Source organism: Schistocerca cancellata, chromosome 6 (assembly GCF_023864275.1).
Source record: "Schistocerca cancellata isolate TAMUIC-IGC-003103 chromosome 6, iqSchCanc2.1, whole genome shotgun sequence".
Lineage (NCBI taxonomy): Eukaryota > Metazoa > Arthropoda > Insecta > Orthoptera > Acrididae > Schistocerca > Schistocerca cancellata.
Window position 1 is genome coordinate 573,314,628 of NC_064631.1, and position 18,272 is coordinate 573,332,899.

An 18,272-nucleotide genomic window follows, 5' to 3' on the forward strand; every position below is an offset into this window, starting at 1 on the left:
AAAAAGACGATGGCTAGTAGAAATCCTTGTGTAACAGAAGAGATACTGAATTTTATTGACGAAAGGAGAAATTATAAAAGTACAGTAAATGAAGAATGCAAAAAGGAATACAAACGTCTCAAAAATTAGATCGACAGGAAGTGCAAAATGGCTAAGCAGGGATGGCTAGAGGACAAATGTGAGGATGGAGAGACATACATCACTAGGGGTAAGATAGATACTGCCGACAGAGAAATTAAAGAGACCATTGGAGAAAATAGAACCACTTGTATGAATATCAAGAGCTCAGATGGAAACCCAGTTCTAAGCAAAGAAGGGAAAGCAGAAAGGTGGAAGGAGTATATAGAGGGTCTATACAAGGGCTATGTTCTTGAGGACAATATTATGGAAATGGAAGAGGATGTAGATGAAGGTGAAATGGGAGATACGATACTGCGTGAAGAGTTTGACAGAGCACTGAAAGACGTAAGTCGAAAAAAGACCTCGGGAGTAGAAAACATTCCATTAGAACTACTGATAGCCTTGGTAGAGTTTTGTCAGGGCTGGCTCTCCCATCTGGTGAGCAAGATGTATGAGACAGGCGAAGTACCCACAGACTTCAAGAAGAATATAATAATTCCAATCCCAAAGAAAGATTGTTGACAGATGTGAAAATTACCGAACTATCAGTTTAGCAAGTCACGGCTGCAAAATACTAACGCCAATTCTTTAGAGACGAATTGAAAAATTGGTAGAAGCCAACCTCGGAGATCAGTTTGGATTCTGTAGAAATGTTGGAACACGTGAGGCAATTCTGACTCTACGACTTATTTTAGAAGATAGATTAAGGAAAGGTAAACCTACGTTTCTAGCATTTGTAGACTTAGAGAAAGCTTTTGAAAATGTTGACTGGAATACTCTCTTTCAAATTCTGAAAATGTCAGGGGTAAAATACAGGGAGCGAAAGGCTATTTACAATTTGTACAGAAACCAGATGGCAGTTATAAGAGTCGAGGGGCATGAAAGGGAAGCTGTAGTTGAAAAGTAAGTGAGACAGGTTTGTAGCCTATCTCCGATGTAGTTCAATCTGTCAGAGACAGCAAAGGACCTGGAAGAGCAGTTGAACGGAATGGATAGTGTCTTGAAAGGAGGTTATAAGATGAACATCAACAAAAGCAAAACAAGGATAATAGAATGTAGTCGAATTAAGTCGGGTAATGCTGAGGGAATTGGATTACGAAATGAGACACCTAATGTAGTAGATGAGTTTTGCTATTTCGGGAGCAAAAGCACTGATAATGATCGAAGTAGAGAGGATATAAAAAGGACTGGCAATGGCAAGGAAAGCGTTTCTGCAGAAGATTAATTTGTTAACATCGAGTATAGATTTAAGTGTCAGGAAGTCGTTTCTGAAAATATTTGTATGGAGTGTAGCCATTAATGAAAGTGACAGCGGTACAAGGTACCTGCCGCAATGCATTGTGTGATCTCTTGCGGAGTATGTACGAGTATGTAGATGTGTTTAAGTAACACAGCTGAAAAATTAGTCTTTCCAGCATTTTACGAGCTGAGTAAGTGTGTTAACCATGACGCTATTAACATTCAAGAAGCGTTTAGCAGTCCGCTAGGAGCCGACATTGCATAGAGCACGTTTGGTTTACTGGATTTTTACGAGACAGTCATACGAAATACATTGTATGCAGAGTAACAAGACAAAAGACCGAAGCCTTTGTGGTTTGTAAATAACGCCAGGGAATACCATACGCTTTACAGCAATCGCCTCATAAAAGGTGGAGGAAACCAGAATGGAATTTCTCTTACGAAGGACGAGATATTGTTCATTCTCTGACAATAGTCAGAGAAGGTAGTAAGGGTAAAGTTATGAGAACACTGTTCGCGCACTGATAACCTATTCTAGTTTTACTTTGTCCTCAAATTTAATATGAAACAAAGTTTGGCGCTTGTATTACGTCGTCACGTGCACCTCACTGTTGCCTAACACATAGCCTTTCCTAAGTTAGCGAGAAACCAATATGTTTAGGGATGCTATAACAGACTTATAAGTGCTAACCACAGAAATTCAGGGGGAGCACATTCCCAGATTGTGAAGCATGAGGAAAGACATCACCTGTGTCCTGTGGCGTGCCAGCTTTCGACGGGCTATAATTTATCCTGAATTGTGAGGTTTTAATTCACCAACAGCACGTAAGAACTTGGATTCATCTAGCAAGAGTCAACGAGCCAAGTGGATTCTACACGAACGGACGCAAAAATATGCATCCCCGAATAGTTTAACTATCTCACTCAGTTAACCAGCCCTAGATAATCTTTCCATTATCTGACTACCTACGCAATATGGGGAGAAATCAAAACTATCGCGGCTACTAAGAATTGTTGCTTCCACCGAACGTAATCTCTTTCAAAGAGTGTCACTTTGACATAAATATTTTCTCATACAGTAAATAATGTTCCTTCTGAATGCAAAACTTGAATCAAGGGAGCATACTAATAAATTCGCTCGATAAAGGCAACTAGCAGTTACATATCAGTAAATGCAGTAAATCAGTGGCGATATATTATTCTCATACAGATATTGTGCTGTAATTCCCTGGCTATCAGAAATCGGTATTATTTCAGTTCAGATTCCAATCAAGCAAATCTGGTCTGGCTGGCTCTGAGCACTATGGGACGTAACATCAGTCCCCTAGAACTTAGAACTACTTAAACCTAACTAACCTAAGGACAGCACACAACACGCAGTCATCACGAAATCTGGTCTGGTGAGTACACGCAATACGAGATATCTTTCATGACAATACAATACAGGACTGGCTCCTAAGAATATCATTAGATAAATTTTAGTCAGCAGCGGGCGCAATTGGGCATTCCTCGACCACAGCTACATACTGTATCACCTCGCTGCCAACGGCCCGTTGCTGTTGCTCCACCGGTCGCGTCAGTGGCCGCATAGCTCGACCAATTACAATGGTCGGAAACAGTTTCAACCCACTTAATACGCACAAAATACTCCATTCCGGTAGGTCGTCAGTCACTCAGCGGTTGTGTTATTAAAAACCATGGAACCAAAATGGCGCATTCAAACATTACAAATAGGCCATGGCGGTCAATATACACTCCTGGAAATGGAAAAAAGAACACATTGACACCGGTGTGTCAGACCCACCATACTTGCTCCGGACACTGCGAGAGGGCTGTACAAGCAATGATCACATGCACGGCACAGCGGACACACCAGGAACCGCGGTGTTGGCCATCAAATGGCGCTAGCTGCGCAGCATTTGTGCACCGCCGCCGTCAGTGTCAGCCAGTTTGCCGTGGCATACGGAGCTCCATCGCAGTCTTTAACACTGGTAGCATGCCGCGACAGCGTGGACGTGAACCGTATGTGCAGTTGACGGACTTTGAGCGAGGGCGTATAGTGGGCATGCGGGAGGCCGGGTGGACGTACCGCCGAATTGCTCAACACGTGGGGCGTGAGGTCTCCACAGCACATCGATGTTGTCGCCAGTGGTCGGCGGAAGGTGCACGTGCCCGTCGACCTGGGACCGGACCGCAGCGACGCACGGATGCACGCCAAGACCGTAGGATCCTACGCAGTGCCGTAGGGGACCGCACCGCCACTTCCCAGCAAATTAGGGACACTGTTGCTCCTGGGGTATCGGCGAGGACCATTCGCAACCGTCTCCATGAAGCTGGGCTACGGTCCTGCACACCGTTAGGCCGTCTTCCGCTCACGCCTCAACATCGTGCAGTCCCCCTCCAGTGGTGTCGCGACAGGCGTGAATGGAGGGACGAATGGAGGGACGAATGGAGACGTGTCGTCTTCTGCGATGATAGTCGCTTCTGCATTGGTGCCAATGATGGTCGTATGCGTGTCTGGCGCCGTGCAGGTGAGCGCCACAATCAGGACTGCATACGACCAAGGCACACAGGGCCAACACCCGGCATCATGGTGTGGGGAGCGATCTCCTTCACTGGCCGTATACCACTGGTGATCGTCGAGGGGACACTGAATAGTGCACGGTACATCCAAACCGTCATCGAACCCATCGTTCTACCATTCCTAGACCGGCAAGGGAACTTGCTGTTCCAACAGGACAATGCACGTACGCATGTATCCCGTGCCACCCAACGTGCTCTAGAAGGTGTAAGGCAACTACCCTGGCCAGCAAGATCTCCGGATCTGTCCCCCATTGAGCATGTTTGGGACTGGATGAAGCGTCGTCTCACGCGGTCTGCACGTCCAGCACGAACGCTGGTCCAACTGAGGCGCCAGTTGGAAATGGCATGGCAAGCCGTTCCACAGGACTACATCCAGCATCTCTACGATCGTCTCCATGGGTGAATAGCAGCCTGCATTGCTGCGAAAGGTGGATATACACTGTACTAGTGCCGACATTGTGCATGCTCTGTTGCCTGTGTCTATGTGCCTGTGGTTCTGTCAGTGTGATCATGTGATGTATCTGACCCCAGGAATGTGTCAATAAAGTTTCCCCTTCTTGGGACAATGAATTCACGGTGTTCTTATTTCAATTTCCAGGAGTGTAAGTGATCAATCCCAGGCCTCTCCAAAGGAGCCATCCCTCTTCGAAATCGAATAAACTTGTGTTAGTGTTGCCAAGAGATGAACTCCACAAACTGTACGTATATTGAGATCGAGTGTTACTTAAAAGTAAATGAGCATTTGTATTGTCATAATTTCATTAATCCATGAACCGTTTCATTCGATAAATGATACTTTTAAAACTGTCTGTCTGGTTTACAAGAAGAGATTTATATGAAGCGAGAAGGCTTTTCTTGTAACGTGCTAACGGTTAGACACGATCCGCACTAACTTATCAATATGAGAACATCTGTTAATTAAGAAGGCTGATACCTGATACTACCACACATTGCGAAGTGTGGTGGAGAAAACAGAGCCCCGTAAAAAATGATTGAACGTTGCAATATTTTATTTAGGATCAAGCATGAGGAAAACAACTTTCAAAACCACTTTCATTTCCGTCACATTATGTCTACTTGACCACACTTTCCTTATTCTACCGTTAAGGTTGTTGCACGAGATGTATCATACGAATGTTCTATTTCATTGCAACTATATTTCCCACGGTTTAATCCGGAGTTTTCGTCTTTTGCTTTGCTGTTCTTCATCGTACTAGGAGGAGGAGGAGATTAATGTTTAACGTCCCGTCGACAACGAGGTCATTAGAGACGGAGCACAAGCTCGGGTTAGGGAACGAAGGGGAAGGAAATCGGGTGTGCCGTTGTGAAGGGAACCATCCTGGCATTTGCCTTAAGCAATTTAGAGAAATCACGGAAAACCTAAATCAGGATGCCCGCACTTGTGTTTGAACCGTCGTCCTCCCGAGTGCGAGTCCAGTGTCTTAACTACTGAACTACTTTGCTCGGTTTCAACATACTACATAGTTGCCAAATTCTGTGCCCGTTAAAGAAATACTTTACCAGTTGTTCAAAAATGGTTCAAATGGCTCTGAGCACTATGGGACACAACATCTATGGTCATCAATGTCCTAGAACTTAGAACTATTTAAACCTAACTAACCTAAGGACATCACACAACACCCAGTTTACCAGTTGTGCGGAACAATATTTGATGCCACATGTATATAATAATTAATGATAATTTTTGCTTCCCTTATTATTTATTTCCCACTTGCAATATTTTATTTAGTTTGCCATTTTTATTATACGTATTTTTTAAAATAATTATTGAGATCCTACACCTGTTCCTGCGGAAGAGTACTGCATAAATAAAATATGAATTAAAGCTCGACCATTTAATATTCCAATATGCGCGAGGGACAGTGTCAGAAATTCTGGGACAAACAGCTGTCTAAATGATAGAGCTGCACATAGCATGACGTCGACGTAAGAGAAATATTGTGCAACTAAGTACCTGTAATTACACGTCGTTAAGCATGGAATCAACGCCTAGGCGATCTCCAACTCTGCAGCACTCTATGAGCCAAGAAGACAAGAAAATGTTGTGGACTTGACTTGGAATTAACTGTATCGCTGAGTTTTAAACGCAACGCTCTGCCAGCTCAGCATCCGGCCTGTAGTGCAGTTATGCATCGATAGAGAGCTGAGCGTTTGGAAGGGGGCGACAATAAGTTTCGGTTCGTTAAATCTACTGCTCGACCGTGGCGATTTATTTTGTTTCCTTCCAGTCCCTCAAACGAAACGGGGTCATACTGGCTGTTAGTAGGCCGCTGCCGCCAGACGCCAAGGAAGCCTGGTGTTCATTCTGCTTGCTGCGTACGCGAATCGCAGGCTGCCTCTCACTCGGTGGCCAGAAGGTGGCCTCTGCTTTTTTCTGAGAGAACATCTACTCTAGGAGAAGACATAACCAACGTGAGACGCAACTTTAATTACGAAATGAGGGATAGAATGTTGGAATATAACATTCCGTCATGTAGAGGTCAAGGTAGTTATGGTACTGAGTGAAATGTGTTACTGAGGAAATCTGCTGCAGGCGAGTTAAAAAATTCTGACTGGTGGTTGCTTGAGGAGATTTCGGGAAACTAAGCCTGGCGGTAATTTGAATTCTGCCCCTTCCGTGGGGTATCTCACAGCCACTGTGCACCTTGCACTGTTCTTCGGTTACAACTTAGATCCTAATTTCGTAAACGGGAAAATTAGCTCTTTAGTCACCTAATATCCACACAACGACGTATCAGTGGGTGTAATGAACTGTATAATGGTTTATTGCTTTCTTGGGTATACGCGGCGCTTATTAAAGTGAAGGACTTTTACCCTTTCTTAGGACTTCTTTAGTTTCGTTAGGCCCAAATTTACTGTCCCAGGAAATTTAGATGTAGTAAAATTGGATTGAAATTATAAATTTTACCATGAAATAACGGAACGAAGAACGAAGGACTAACCTAAATCACCTTTTTTTATTTGCTCCTTCGAAATTATTAATTTAAATACATTACAGAATATCTTAATCGTTTATGATGACATCGGACTTCCATCCATTCTCATTCCTAATAATAGAGTGATTCAGTTTTTTGCATCGGCTTGACACTAATTTTTCTTCCGTTTTGATGTAGCCGACCACGGTGGCCGAGCGGTTCTAGGCGCTTCAGTCCGGAACTGAGCGACGGCTACGGTCGCAGCTTCGAATCCTGCCTCCGGCAGGAATGTGTGTGATGTCCTTAGGTTAGTCTGGTTTAAGTAGTTCTAAGTTCTAGGGGACTGATGACCTCAGATGTTAAGTCCCATAATGCTCAGAGCCACTTGAACGATTTGTTTTGATGACAAATGAAACTGAGGCAAAAACCAGATATAATTGTTCAGGGGAGCTTGCATACGGTAGTAAAAGAAGTCAAGACGAAACAAATATAAATATTACTGCAAATGGCCATACTAAATGGTTCAGTTTACATATCGGCCAAGTTAGACGTAATATGGCAGTTCTTCCATTGCGTTTCTTTCCTCGTTGATAGTTTTAGATTTCTCAAGATTCCCCATAGTCATTTAGTCACAGAACCACTGGTAATAGCTCACTATATCAACATTATTTTCATTTTACGAACAAATGTTTCTTATTTCTTTTTTTTATATGATACGAAAAGATGAATTTACGTTGAGACTAACTTGTAAAGTATATTGCAAAGTGACCACAATAAACAGCAATCACTAAATAGGCCACAATGCTACCGGGAAGATATGAATATGCTTATCTTCTTCCATAAGTATGCCGTTAACCTCTACTTCTTAATGGTTGCACCTGTTCAACTTCCTTAATCGAGGGACGTTGTAGATGTTTGTTGTACAGTCAATCTGTACATGTTCCATGCATTTTTCATGTGCTCTTTTCAATTTACACACTTTGAAGTGGAAAGTAAAATACCAGACTTTTTCCACAGCCAGGTAAAAATGGAGGCACGTATGAGAAGACCGTTTCACTTCTGTATCACACTCGTCTTTTAAATATCTTCGAGTTACCCTGATTAATAATTTTTTCAGCATCTTTCAGCTTCTTTCTAAAACCAATATCTTACAATATAGACAATAAATTCAGCTGGTATATCCATTTTTAAGTTTGCATCTTCGATATTGCTTTCAAAAAATAATGTAAATTTCAAAAGGATCGGCTCCATAGCTGAATACATCTACATCTACATTTATACTCCGCAAGCCACCCAACGGTGTGTGGCGGAGGGCACTTTACGTGCCACTGTCATTACCTCCCTTTCCTGTTCCAGTCACGTATGGTTCGCGGGAAGAACGACTGTCTGAAAACCTCTGTGCGCGCTCTAATCTCTCTAATTTTACATTCGTGATCTCCTCGGGAGGTATAAGTAGGGGGGAAGCAATATATTCGATACCTCATCCAGAAACGCACCCTCTCGAAACCTGGCGAGCAAGCTACACCGCGATGCAGAGCGCCTCTCTTGCAGAGTCTGCCACTTGAGTTTGTTAAACATCTCCGTAACGCTATCACGGTTACCAAATAACCCTGTGACGAAACGCGCCGCTCTTCTTTGGATCTTCTCTATCTCTTCCGTCAACCCGATCTGGTACGGATCCCACACTGATGAGCAATACTCAAGTATAGGTCGAAGCCACCTCCTTTGTTGATGGACTACATTTTCTAAGGACTCTCCCAATGAATCTCAACCTGGTACCCGCCTTACCAACAATTAATTTTATATGATCATTCCACTTCAAATCGTTCCGCACGCATACTCCCAGATATTTTACAGAAGTAACTGCTACCAGTGTTTGTTCCGCTATCATATAATCATACAATAAAGGATCCTTCTTTCTATGTATTCTCAATACATTACATTTGTCTATGTTAAGGGTCAGTTGCCACTCCCTGCACCAAGTGCCTATCCGCTGCAGATCTTCCTACATTTCGCTACAATTTTCTAATGCTGCAACTTCTCTGTATACTACAGCATCATCCGCGAAAAGCCGCATGGAACTTCCGACACTATCTACTAGGTCATTTATATATATTGTGAAAAGCAATGGTCCCATAACACTCCCCTGTGGCACGCCAGAGGTTACTTTAACGTCTGTAGACGTCTCTCCATTGATAACAACATGCTGTGTTCTGTTTGCTAAAAACTCTTCAATCCAGCCACACAGCTGGTCTGATATTCCGTAGGCTCTTACTTTGTTTATCAGGCGAAAGTGCGGAACTGTATCGAACGCCTTCCGGAAGTCAAGAAAAATAGCATCTACCTGGGAGCCTGTATCTAATATTTTCTGGGTCTCATGAACAAATAGAGCGAGTTGGGTCTCACACGATCGCTGTTTCCGGAATCCATGTTGATTCCTACATAGTAGATTCTGAGTTTCCAAAAACGACATGATACTCGAGCAAAAAACATGTTCTAAAATTCTACAACAGATCGACGTCAGAGATATAGGTCTATAGTTTTGCGCATCTGCTCGACGACCCTTCTTGAAGACTGGGACTACCTGTGCTCTTTTCCAATCATTTGGAACCTTCTGTTCCTCTAGAGACTTGCGGTACACGGCTGTTAGAAGGGGGGCAAGTTCTTTCGCGTACTCTGTGTAGAATCGAATTGGTATCCCGTCAGGTCCAGTGGACTTTCCTCTGTTGAGTGATTTCAGTTGCTTTTCTATTCCTTGGACACTTATTTCGATGTCAGCCATTTTTTCGATTGTGCGAGGATTTAGAGAAGGAACTGCAGTGCGGTCTTCCTCTGTGAAACAGCTTTGGAAAAAGGTGTTTAGTATTTCAGCTTTACGCTTGTCATCCTCTGTTTCAATGCCATCATCATCCCGGAGTGTCTGGACATGCTGTTTCGAGCCACTTACTGATTTAACGTAAGACCAGAACTTCCTAGGATTTTCTGTCAAGTCGGTACCTAGTATTTTACTTTCGAATTCACTAAACGCTTCACGCATAGCCCTCCTTACGCTAACTTTGACATCGTTTAGCTTCTGTTTGTTTGAGAGGTTTTGGCTGCGTTTAAATTTGGAGCGAAGCTCTCTTTGCTTTCGCAGTAATTTCCTAACTTTGTTGTTGTACCACGGTGGGTTTTTCCCGTCCCTCACAGTTTTACTCGGCACGTACCTGTCTAAAACGCATTTTACGATTGCCTTGAACTTTTTCCATAAACACTCAACATTGTCAGTGTCGGAACAGAAATTTTCGTTTTGATCTGTTAGGTAGCCTGAAATCTGCCTTCTATTACTCTTGCTAAACAGATAAACCTTCCTCCCTTTTTTTATATTCCTATTAACTTCCATATTCAGGGATGCTGCAACGGCCTTATGATCACTGATTCCCTGTTCTGCGCTTACAGAGTCGAAAAGTTCGGGTCTGTTTGTTATCAGTAGGTCCAAGATGTTATCTCCACGAGTCGGTTCTCTGTTTAATTGCTCGAGGTAATTTTCGGATAGTGCACTCAGTATAATGTCACTCGATGCTCTGTCCCTACCACCCGTCCTAAACATCTGAGTGTCCCAGTCTATATCTGGTAAACTGAAATCTCCACCTAAGACTATAGCGATTTTCGCATCCGAAACAGGCAATTTGCCTAACAGATGTAGTGAAGAAGAAGAAGAAGCAGAAGAAGAAGAAGATAATAATAACAATGTTAATCGAAGACTGGAAATAATATTGTGAACGCTTAGTCTAAGAACTACTTCCGCCTGTTGGACTAATGCAGGACACCAACGTACATCAAGACAATAAAACGGTACTGTTCCCGTGATGTACCTGTACCTTCAATAGGTATAACTCGTATAGGAAAGCGAGACGGACAGGAGTTGAACCGATGCACCGTGTAAGATATTACTGGGTTGGTGTGGTGCACTAATTCAACACAATGAAGAAATTTATAGCTTAAACCTTCACAAAATTACTTCCAGTCTTCGTTTATCGCCGGCCGCGGTGGCCGAGCGGTTCTAGGCGCTTCAGTCCGGAACTGCGCTGCTGCTACAGTCGCAGGTTCGAATCCTGCCTCGGGCATGGATGTGTGTGGTGTCCTTAGGTTAGTTAGGTCTAAGTAGTTCTAAGTCTAGGGGACTGAAGACTTTAGATGTTAAGTCCAATAGTGCTTAGAGCCATTTGAACCATTTGTGAATTGGAGGGCAGAGTTGGTCGTGCCTCGGTGTCAGTGATGGCAGTGTGTTGCTTATGTGGTGACCAGTTAAGGGCTGCAACCAACCCATCAGTGTGCGAGACATACTGGACAGTAGTAGTTACGGCCTGGAGTGCGATTTAATATGACAGCAAGAGCACTCTCGCGGTTGTCACATGCGTCCTAATTGCAAATTTGTACTTCGTGTCATTCGACGTGTCATGGTACCATTCATTAACGGCCTCCCAGTGGATGTTTTCCAGCAGGATAATGCTTGCCCACATACCGCTGTTGTAACCCACCATACGCTACATGTTGTCTTGGCCAGCTCGATCACCAGATCTGTCTCGAATCGAGCGCTTATGGGACATTATGAGACAACTCCAGCGTCATTCACAAACAGCATTAACCGTCCCTGTTCAAAATGTTCAAATGTGCGTGAAACCTTATGGAACTTAACTGCTAAGGTCATCAGTCCCTAAGCTTACACGCTACTTAACTTAAATTATCCTAAGGACACACACACACTCCCATGCCCGAGGGAGGACTCGAACCTCCGCCGGGATCAGGCGCACAGTCCATGAGTGCAGCGCGTTAGACCGCTCGGCTAATCCCGCGCGGCTAACCGTCCCTGTACTGACCGACCAAATGTATCAGGCTTCGAACTCTGTCCCACAAACGGACATCTGGCCCATGTACAACACAATGCATACGCGTCTGCATGCTTGCATTCAACATTCTGGTGGTTACAAAGGTTATTAAACTACTAGCATTTCACATATGCAATGGCTTATTTCGCGCTTACGTTATCCTGTGAAATTGCATTATTAATCACTTAAATATGTTACCTAGACAGATGTATTTCCGAAGATTCGTTACTCTACATTAGTTAATTTTTTGTGCCTCGATTTTTTTCCGTTCGCCTGTTTTTTTTAATCACACCCTGGAATGGAATTGGAACATAATATTGAGACATTGATATTTTTGTGCCAGTTGGGTGAAGAGCCAATATTTTGTTTTACAACTTCGGTCGCTTTCGCTTTCGTCCCTCATTAAGAACCGGCAGAGCGGCCGTAGCGCCGCGCGGCGCGCGCCGCCTCGTGAGCGCTTTGCCCTTGCGCCGAGCCCTTACCTGCGCTCAGCTGTTTCCCATGTGGCGGTCGGCAGCGGCGCGGCGGCGGCGCCGGCACGTGACCTGAGCGCCGGCGGCGATTGGCTGTTGCAGGGAGTCGGCGGAGAGGGACGGGGAGCGGCGGCGCGCGCCCAGCCTGCGCCTCGCCAACGGCCGGCCCAGCGCCGCGCCAGTGGGCAGCGCGCAGTCGGAGGAGGAGCTCAAGGATGACTCCATCAAGATCAGCATCGAGAACACCAACACGTGCACCGACTCGCTGGTGACGGCCATCGACGACGAGACGCTGCTCATCGCCGACTTCCTGTCCAGCTCGCTGTCCAACATGAACAAGGACCCGGCGGCGAACGCCGGCCCGGGCGCCGCCGCGGGCAAGGTGCACTTCGGGGGCGCCGGCGACGACGTCAGCCTCTACGGGACGCCCAAGGAGGAGCCCGGCCCCAACCCTCTGGCCGCCAGCGAGAAGCAGAGCTTCCTCAAGAACCAGCTGCAGGCCATCTTCCAGCCCACCGACAACAAGCTCGCCATGAAGCTCTTCGGCAGTAAGAAGGCGCTCATGAAGGAGCGCATCCGCCAGAAAGCCGCCGGACACTGGGTCATCCACCCCTGTTCCAGCTTCAGGTCAGTGCCACAACTGTTTCCTTACTGTGCTACGTACGTGTGCGCGTGTCCGCCCGCCTCTGCTCCGGAAGAGTAGTGACGTATACGGCTGCTACATGACAGTGTTGTTACCAACTCACGACTCTCCTCCATCCCCGTGATTATCATAGACGTCCTTACATAGCCCAGAATGAGTACCATAGCACTTCCCAAACGGGATGTTCGAAAATTCCCGCTACAAACTTCTAGGACTCGTAGAGGAGGGTGTACATGATATTTTGAATAGGAGCCATGCCCAGAAATGTCATGCAAAGATGTTGCACACCGTCAAAGCTACTAGCGCTGGTGCCTGTAAATTTATGTATACACAGGGTGATTCCGTGACGATGTAACAAACTTGCAAGGATGATGGAGAAGCATAATTGTACAATTTCAGGTAAGAGTATCTGTAACGAACGCCTCGAATAAGCGAAAACTGTTATGGTACCGCAGACAGTGGTTCAAATGGCTCTGACCACCATGGGACTTAACATCTGTGATCATCAGTCCCCTACAATTTAGAACTACTTAAACCTAACTAACCTAAGGACAGCACACACACACCATGCCCGAGACAGGATTCGAACCTGCGACCGTAGCGGTTCCAAACTGAAGTGCCTAGAACCGCACGACCACACCGGCCGGCCCGCAGACAGTGGAACATACGTACCGGTACTGTTGTTGCTAAGAATGTAGGGTGGCAAACTTTCAGAGGTGGTAGTATGGACCAAAACAAGCAAAAAGTGGCCAGTAAACATGGGCTGTAAAATGCATACCTGAGGAACTATAAGTACTTGTTCACGTTCGCTAGTGTGAAACATATCTCTTCTATTGAACAACTGCTCATAGCTTTTAAGGTATGCTTTTTAAGTTTCATGTTTATTAGACATTTTTTCTTACTTTGGTCCCCACTACCACCGCTGAAAGTTTCCTACACTACAGTCTTAGCGGCCGGCCGGTGTGGCCGAGCGGTTCTAGGCGCTACAGCCTGGAACCGCGCGACAGCTACGGTCGCAGGTTCGAATCCTGCCTCGGAAATGGACGACCTCACATTTTTAAGTCTCATAGTGCTCGGAGCCATTTGAACCATTTAAACAGTCTTAGCAATAACAGTAGCAGCAAATTTATTACACTGTCAGAGGTATCAGAACTGTTTTCGCTTATAAGTTTCGAAGCGTTCGTTTCCGATACAGGGATTCTTACCTAGTATTGATACAGTCCTTCTCCACCATCCCTGAAAGTTCGTAACGTCATCACAGTATCACCCTGTACATACATTCATTTATTGGCACCGATGCTTGTCACTTTGACGCTCTGCAGCGTCTTTGGACGACGTTCGCGGACGTGGGTCGCACGCTCCTGCAGGAAAACACTCTGCTCCAGAAATGTAGTGTTGATCAGGAAATACTCCAACCAGCCACAAGCTTTTGTAAAATGATCTTATTGTACCATTAGTAGTTACGGGCCTGATCCCGTCGTCAGATGGCAGCGTGGACTTCTTTACAAATTTTACATTTGTGTCCTAAAACATGATAAAGGTTTTGCGATTACGTATTTTACAGTTATATTTGCTCTATACATTGTACTGCTTTCCTGAGAAGCCCTCCTTTACTAGTAATCGTATAATAAAATCATTGCAAAAAAAATCCTGTGGCTGGTTGCAGTATTTCCTACCGTGTAGTAGACGAAAACAACTGCAGTGTTCTCCAACAAAAATTGATAAAATGATGTAATGTTGTATACTGTAGCCATATGAGACCTTAGTTTCTATAAAGAAATATTGATGCAGGGTCTAGTCTTACCAACTCGCCACTTTTCTTTTCGCTTTCACTTATGACCATCATGAAAATAGGTTACAGCATATACAGGTAAGTCATACATGGCTCCACTGCAGGGCTAGTCAGCTGATTTGTTACGGTTTATGTGACTGTGTCTAAAGTTCCTGTTAAACAGCCAACAGAAGGCAACTGATACTGAAGCAAAGACATCTAGTAAAAAAAGTGTGCGTGACAGTGCTTAACGCCTAATGATCAACTACTTGACTGTAGCACGTATGAGTTTATTTCAAAAGCCGGAAAATCTTCTAAGTACTCTGTTAGAATTGGCGAATAATAGCTACGTACAAAGTTTCTATGTTAACTAAAATGCGTATCAAACCAGAGCAATAAAGCCATTTCAGGAAAATAAATGTTTGTTCTACCTCAAGTTAACGACTATATAGTTTCACTTCAGACAGTTGACAGAACAGCACTGGCATTGTCATAAGCTTACCTCGTCTTCATTTCCACATGCACTTCATCGTGATGTTCATCATACCAATCTAAAGAATGTTGAACCCACAAAACATTCAGAATATCACTATCACATACGAGCTTGTAGAATAAAATAGATTACACAAAGTTGTAAATTTATTTAAACAGTCTTTCCTGAACAAATATCTGCATGTGTCTGCACCAGCACAAAAAATATCATCATAAGGGTATAGGAAGTTTTATCTATTTTTAATGGATCCACACCAGGCGCCAAATACTTTCCTTACAACGAAAGTAATGCTGTTCGAAAACGTGAGTTGATTTTTTGCTTACGACAGTTTGTTGTATTACTGCCACCTCATCGGTACTGTAGGCTGGCATTTTAAAGAAGTTTCACACACCATTTTTAAGTGCAATATTTTAAACGCCAGCTCTCTCATTTATGTAGACATGACTCAGATGCTAAATAGCTTTGCGGATCAAATACAAAAATTCATTGCAGACATAAAGACCATTAGAGCTTTCTTCGCGAATAGATAATCATCTATAGACTAGCTCATAGATTTCAAAGAGGTCAAAACTAAAGTTTTCTGGAAGTAGACAAGCGTCAGCCGAGCAACAAAGGACGAAGTTTTCTGTCATCTCTGTAAGATCTGTCGCGAAAATGACGAATTGCAAAAGCAGGTCGGGCAGTCGACGCCAATAGATCAGTTTAATCTACGGATTAATAATAGAGGCCCGTTCGATGGGACGCAGCTCATCCATTATGCACACGCGGCCAACGAACGCTTTCTGGTTATTCCAGGCATGCGCGCGCTAAAAATTCCTGCTAAATCCCCTTCCCTAAATAACGGCCGGTTTCGGATAACCGATAATTCGCAGCTCACGTGCCCTCGTTTTCGTTTTACATCCCCTCTTCCTTCACAGAGTAATGAAGCGAATTCCATTCGTACAGGCCATAGAAACATATCGAAACTAAACTGCCATAACTCCCGCTTCATTCTTTCTATTGAGTTGTAATGCGATGTTCCATCTTCCACGCCCCACATCAACATGATTTTCTGCCTTCAGCACACAGTTTTGACTCTCGTTTTTCATCTGATTTTCTCTGTGAGTGTGGTCCTCGACCGTCGCTATCCACAATAACACTTTCTACGTCTTTGTTCGTAGCGCTCTCTGGATCATTATTTTCATATGTTCTGCTGCCATACAGCTATTGAGTTCATCTAACCAACCAGTCTACTGTTTCTATAAACTCCGAAAAATTTCATAAAAACCCGATATTATTCACAAATATTTATGTATCAGCGAGTAAGTTTTTAAGAACAAAAACACAGACATGCGTTGTGATCTTTAGCAGGGCAATGTAGAAGTGACGTTATTTCGAAACACAGAACGAAGTAGTTCAAACATAGGAAATTAATTTTTTGCACTTTTATACCTCACACAAGTGCAATGTGCAGAAGAGAGCGAAATACTTGAACCATAAAAATTTAAAAAAATGAACGATGTCGGTAGAGACCATATTTAATGCTACTGGCAGAGACGATTTAGAAATACTTGCAGATAGAGTGATAGGTACTACAAACCGCCTGTGCGTTGCACTTGGAATGTGCCACATCATGGTGGTGATAATGATACTATCTTCTACTTTTGCATTATATTTTGAACTTGTAGGACATTTGAGTTTGAGAAGTTACATTACGTGAAACAGTTAGATACTTAAAACGTCTTCTGAGAAAGTCGTCAGACGCTGACTGGTTCAGATACATATTTACCTAGGTGAATGGCTGTAGGGTTGAAAAATAATGTTGAGCGGATTATTAACGACAAAACTAAAATACTAAGCGCCACAATTCTTATCCCTGTTAGATACTATTGTCATAACAAGTACTTTGGCATTTGCTAGTAACTTTTCTTTGCCGCTTTTGTTTTCATTTTCTTAAAACAATTAAATCTGCAATTAACGAAGTCGATTCGGGCCTTGGATAACTGCTGATATATGTGTCAAAACATCGCATTCCTACCTGTATGTCCCACAAAGTGAACCATTTGCCAGTCGGAAGCGGACGAACGCGAAAGTACATATTTGCGTAGAAAAACGTATTTATTTATTTAGATGTTCTATCCAACATCTATCTCGCAAACAAATTTTCTATATGTGGCAAGTTTAAGTGTTTCGACAGGGCGATGGAAAATACGTTGTAAACCTCGATGCTTATACATAGAAAAAAAACTTAAAGGAAAGAAAATATTGCCCCAGAACAGCGATAATTCTTCAATGGAATAGGATCAAAAACTTCCCTAGAAATAAAAGTTAATAAAGCTTACGAAATTCACTCCCTGTCTACGGTTGTAACATTCGAGACACTGTGAAATTAAGGGCATCCGGACATAGACGTCCCACTGAAATCGTAGTTGTCTGACAATAGTGTCTAATGTAGTGGCTTCCTGAAGACACACAAAGATGCAAGTCATTGTAAAGTATTAAAAGGCTACCCAAGAAAGCACAATGGTAGGTGCAAGTAGTCACAAAAATGAGATTTTCTAGCCCTTGGATCTATAAATGAACGCATGAAGAAATTCAAATAACACATAATTCATCGCGAGAGGAAGAGTGCGCCCCATTGTTTTCTATCTTTTTATCTGTCGATTTAGTTATTTTGTTGTAGGAAGTTTTCTGTAGATACTAAACATTTTGAGGAGCTCGAACGATTGTGCTCTTTTATAAGGCGGCTCTACAAAATAACTCCTAATACCTCAAATTATTTACGTATTTATTTATTTAGGTTTTCTACCCAACAGTACTTACGTCATTCTCGCAAACGAAACTAGGTATATGTGCTAAGTTTAAATGTTTCTACAGAAAACACAGTGAGCCACATCTATAACTGGTATAAGTGTGTGTCGTAGTATAGTTTTATCAACCTATAATTCGAGCTTACAACTATAAACTTCCATAGTGCCTCCAACACTAAATTATTTTTCAATATATATCTCACTATTAGGGATTTCGGGTATAAATAATAATATAAAACAGCATATTGGAGAACACAGTTTGCTGTTCGCAGTTTCTAGCAAAACGTAATTCAGACGTACAACGAATGTTCAAATTAACAACGTTTTGGGTAGTACATCCTTGTACGATTTCATACG

The 18,272-nt window shown here is 43.4% G+C and overlaps 1 protein-coding gene across 1 annotated transcript in view; it reads left to right on the plus strand.

Moving 5' to 3' along the window:
* LOC126088438 (potassium/sodium hyperpolarization-activated cyclic nucleotide-gated channel 4-like) overlaps positions 1–12,922 on the plus strand; it is a 434,095-nt gene extending 421,173 nt beyond the window's left edge. Inside the window, exon 2 of the mRNA XM_049906581.1 lies at positions 12,322–12,922. Coding sequence (XP_049762538.1) covers positions 12,322–12,922 — 601 coding nt within the window. The remainder of the gene's footprint in view (positions 1–12,321) is intronic.
* The last annotated feature ends 5,350 nt before the right edge of the window (positions 12,923–18,272 follow it).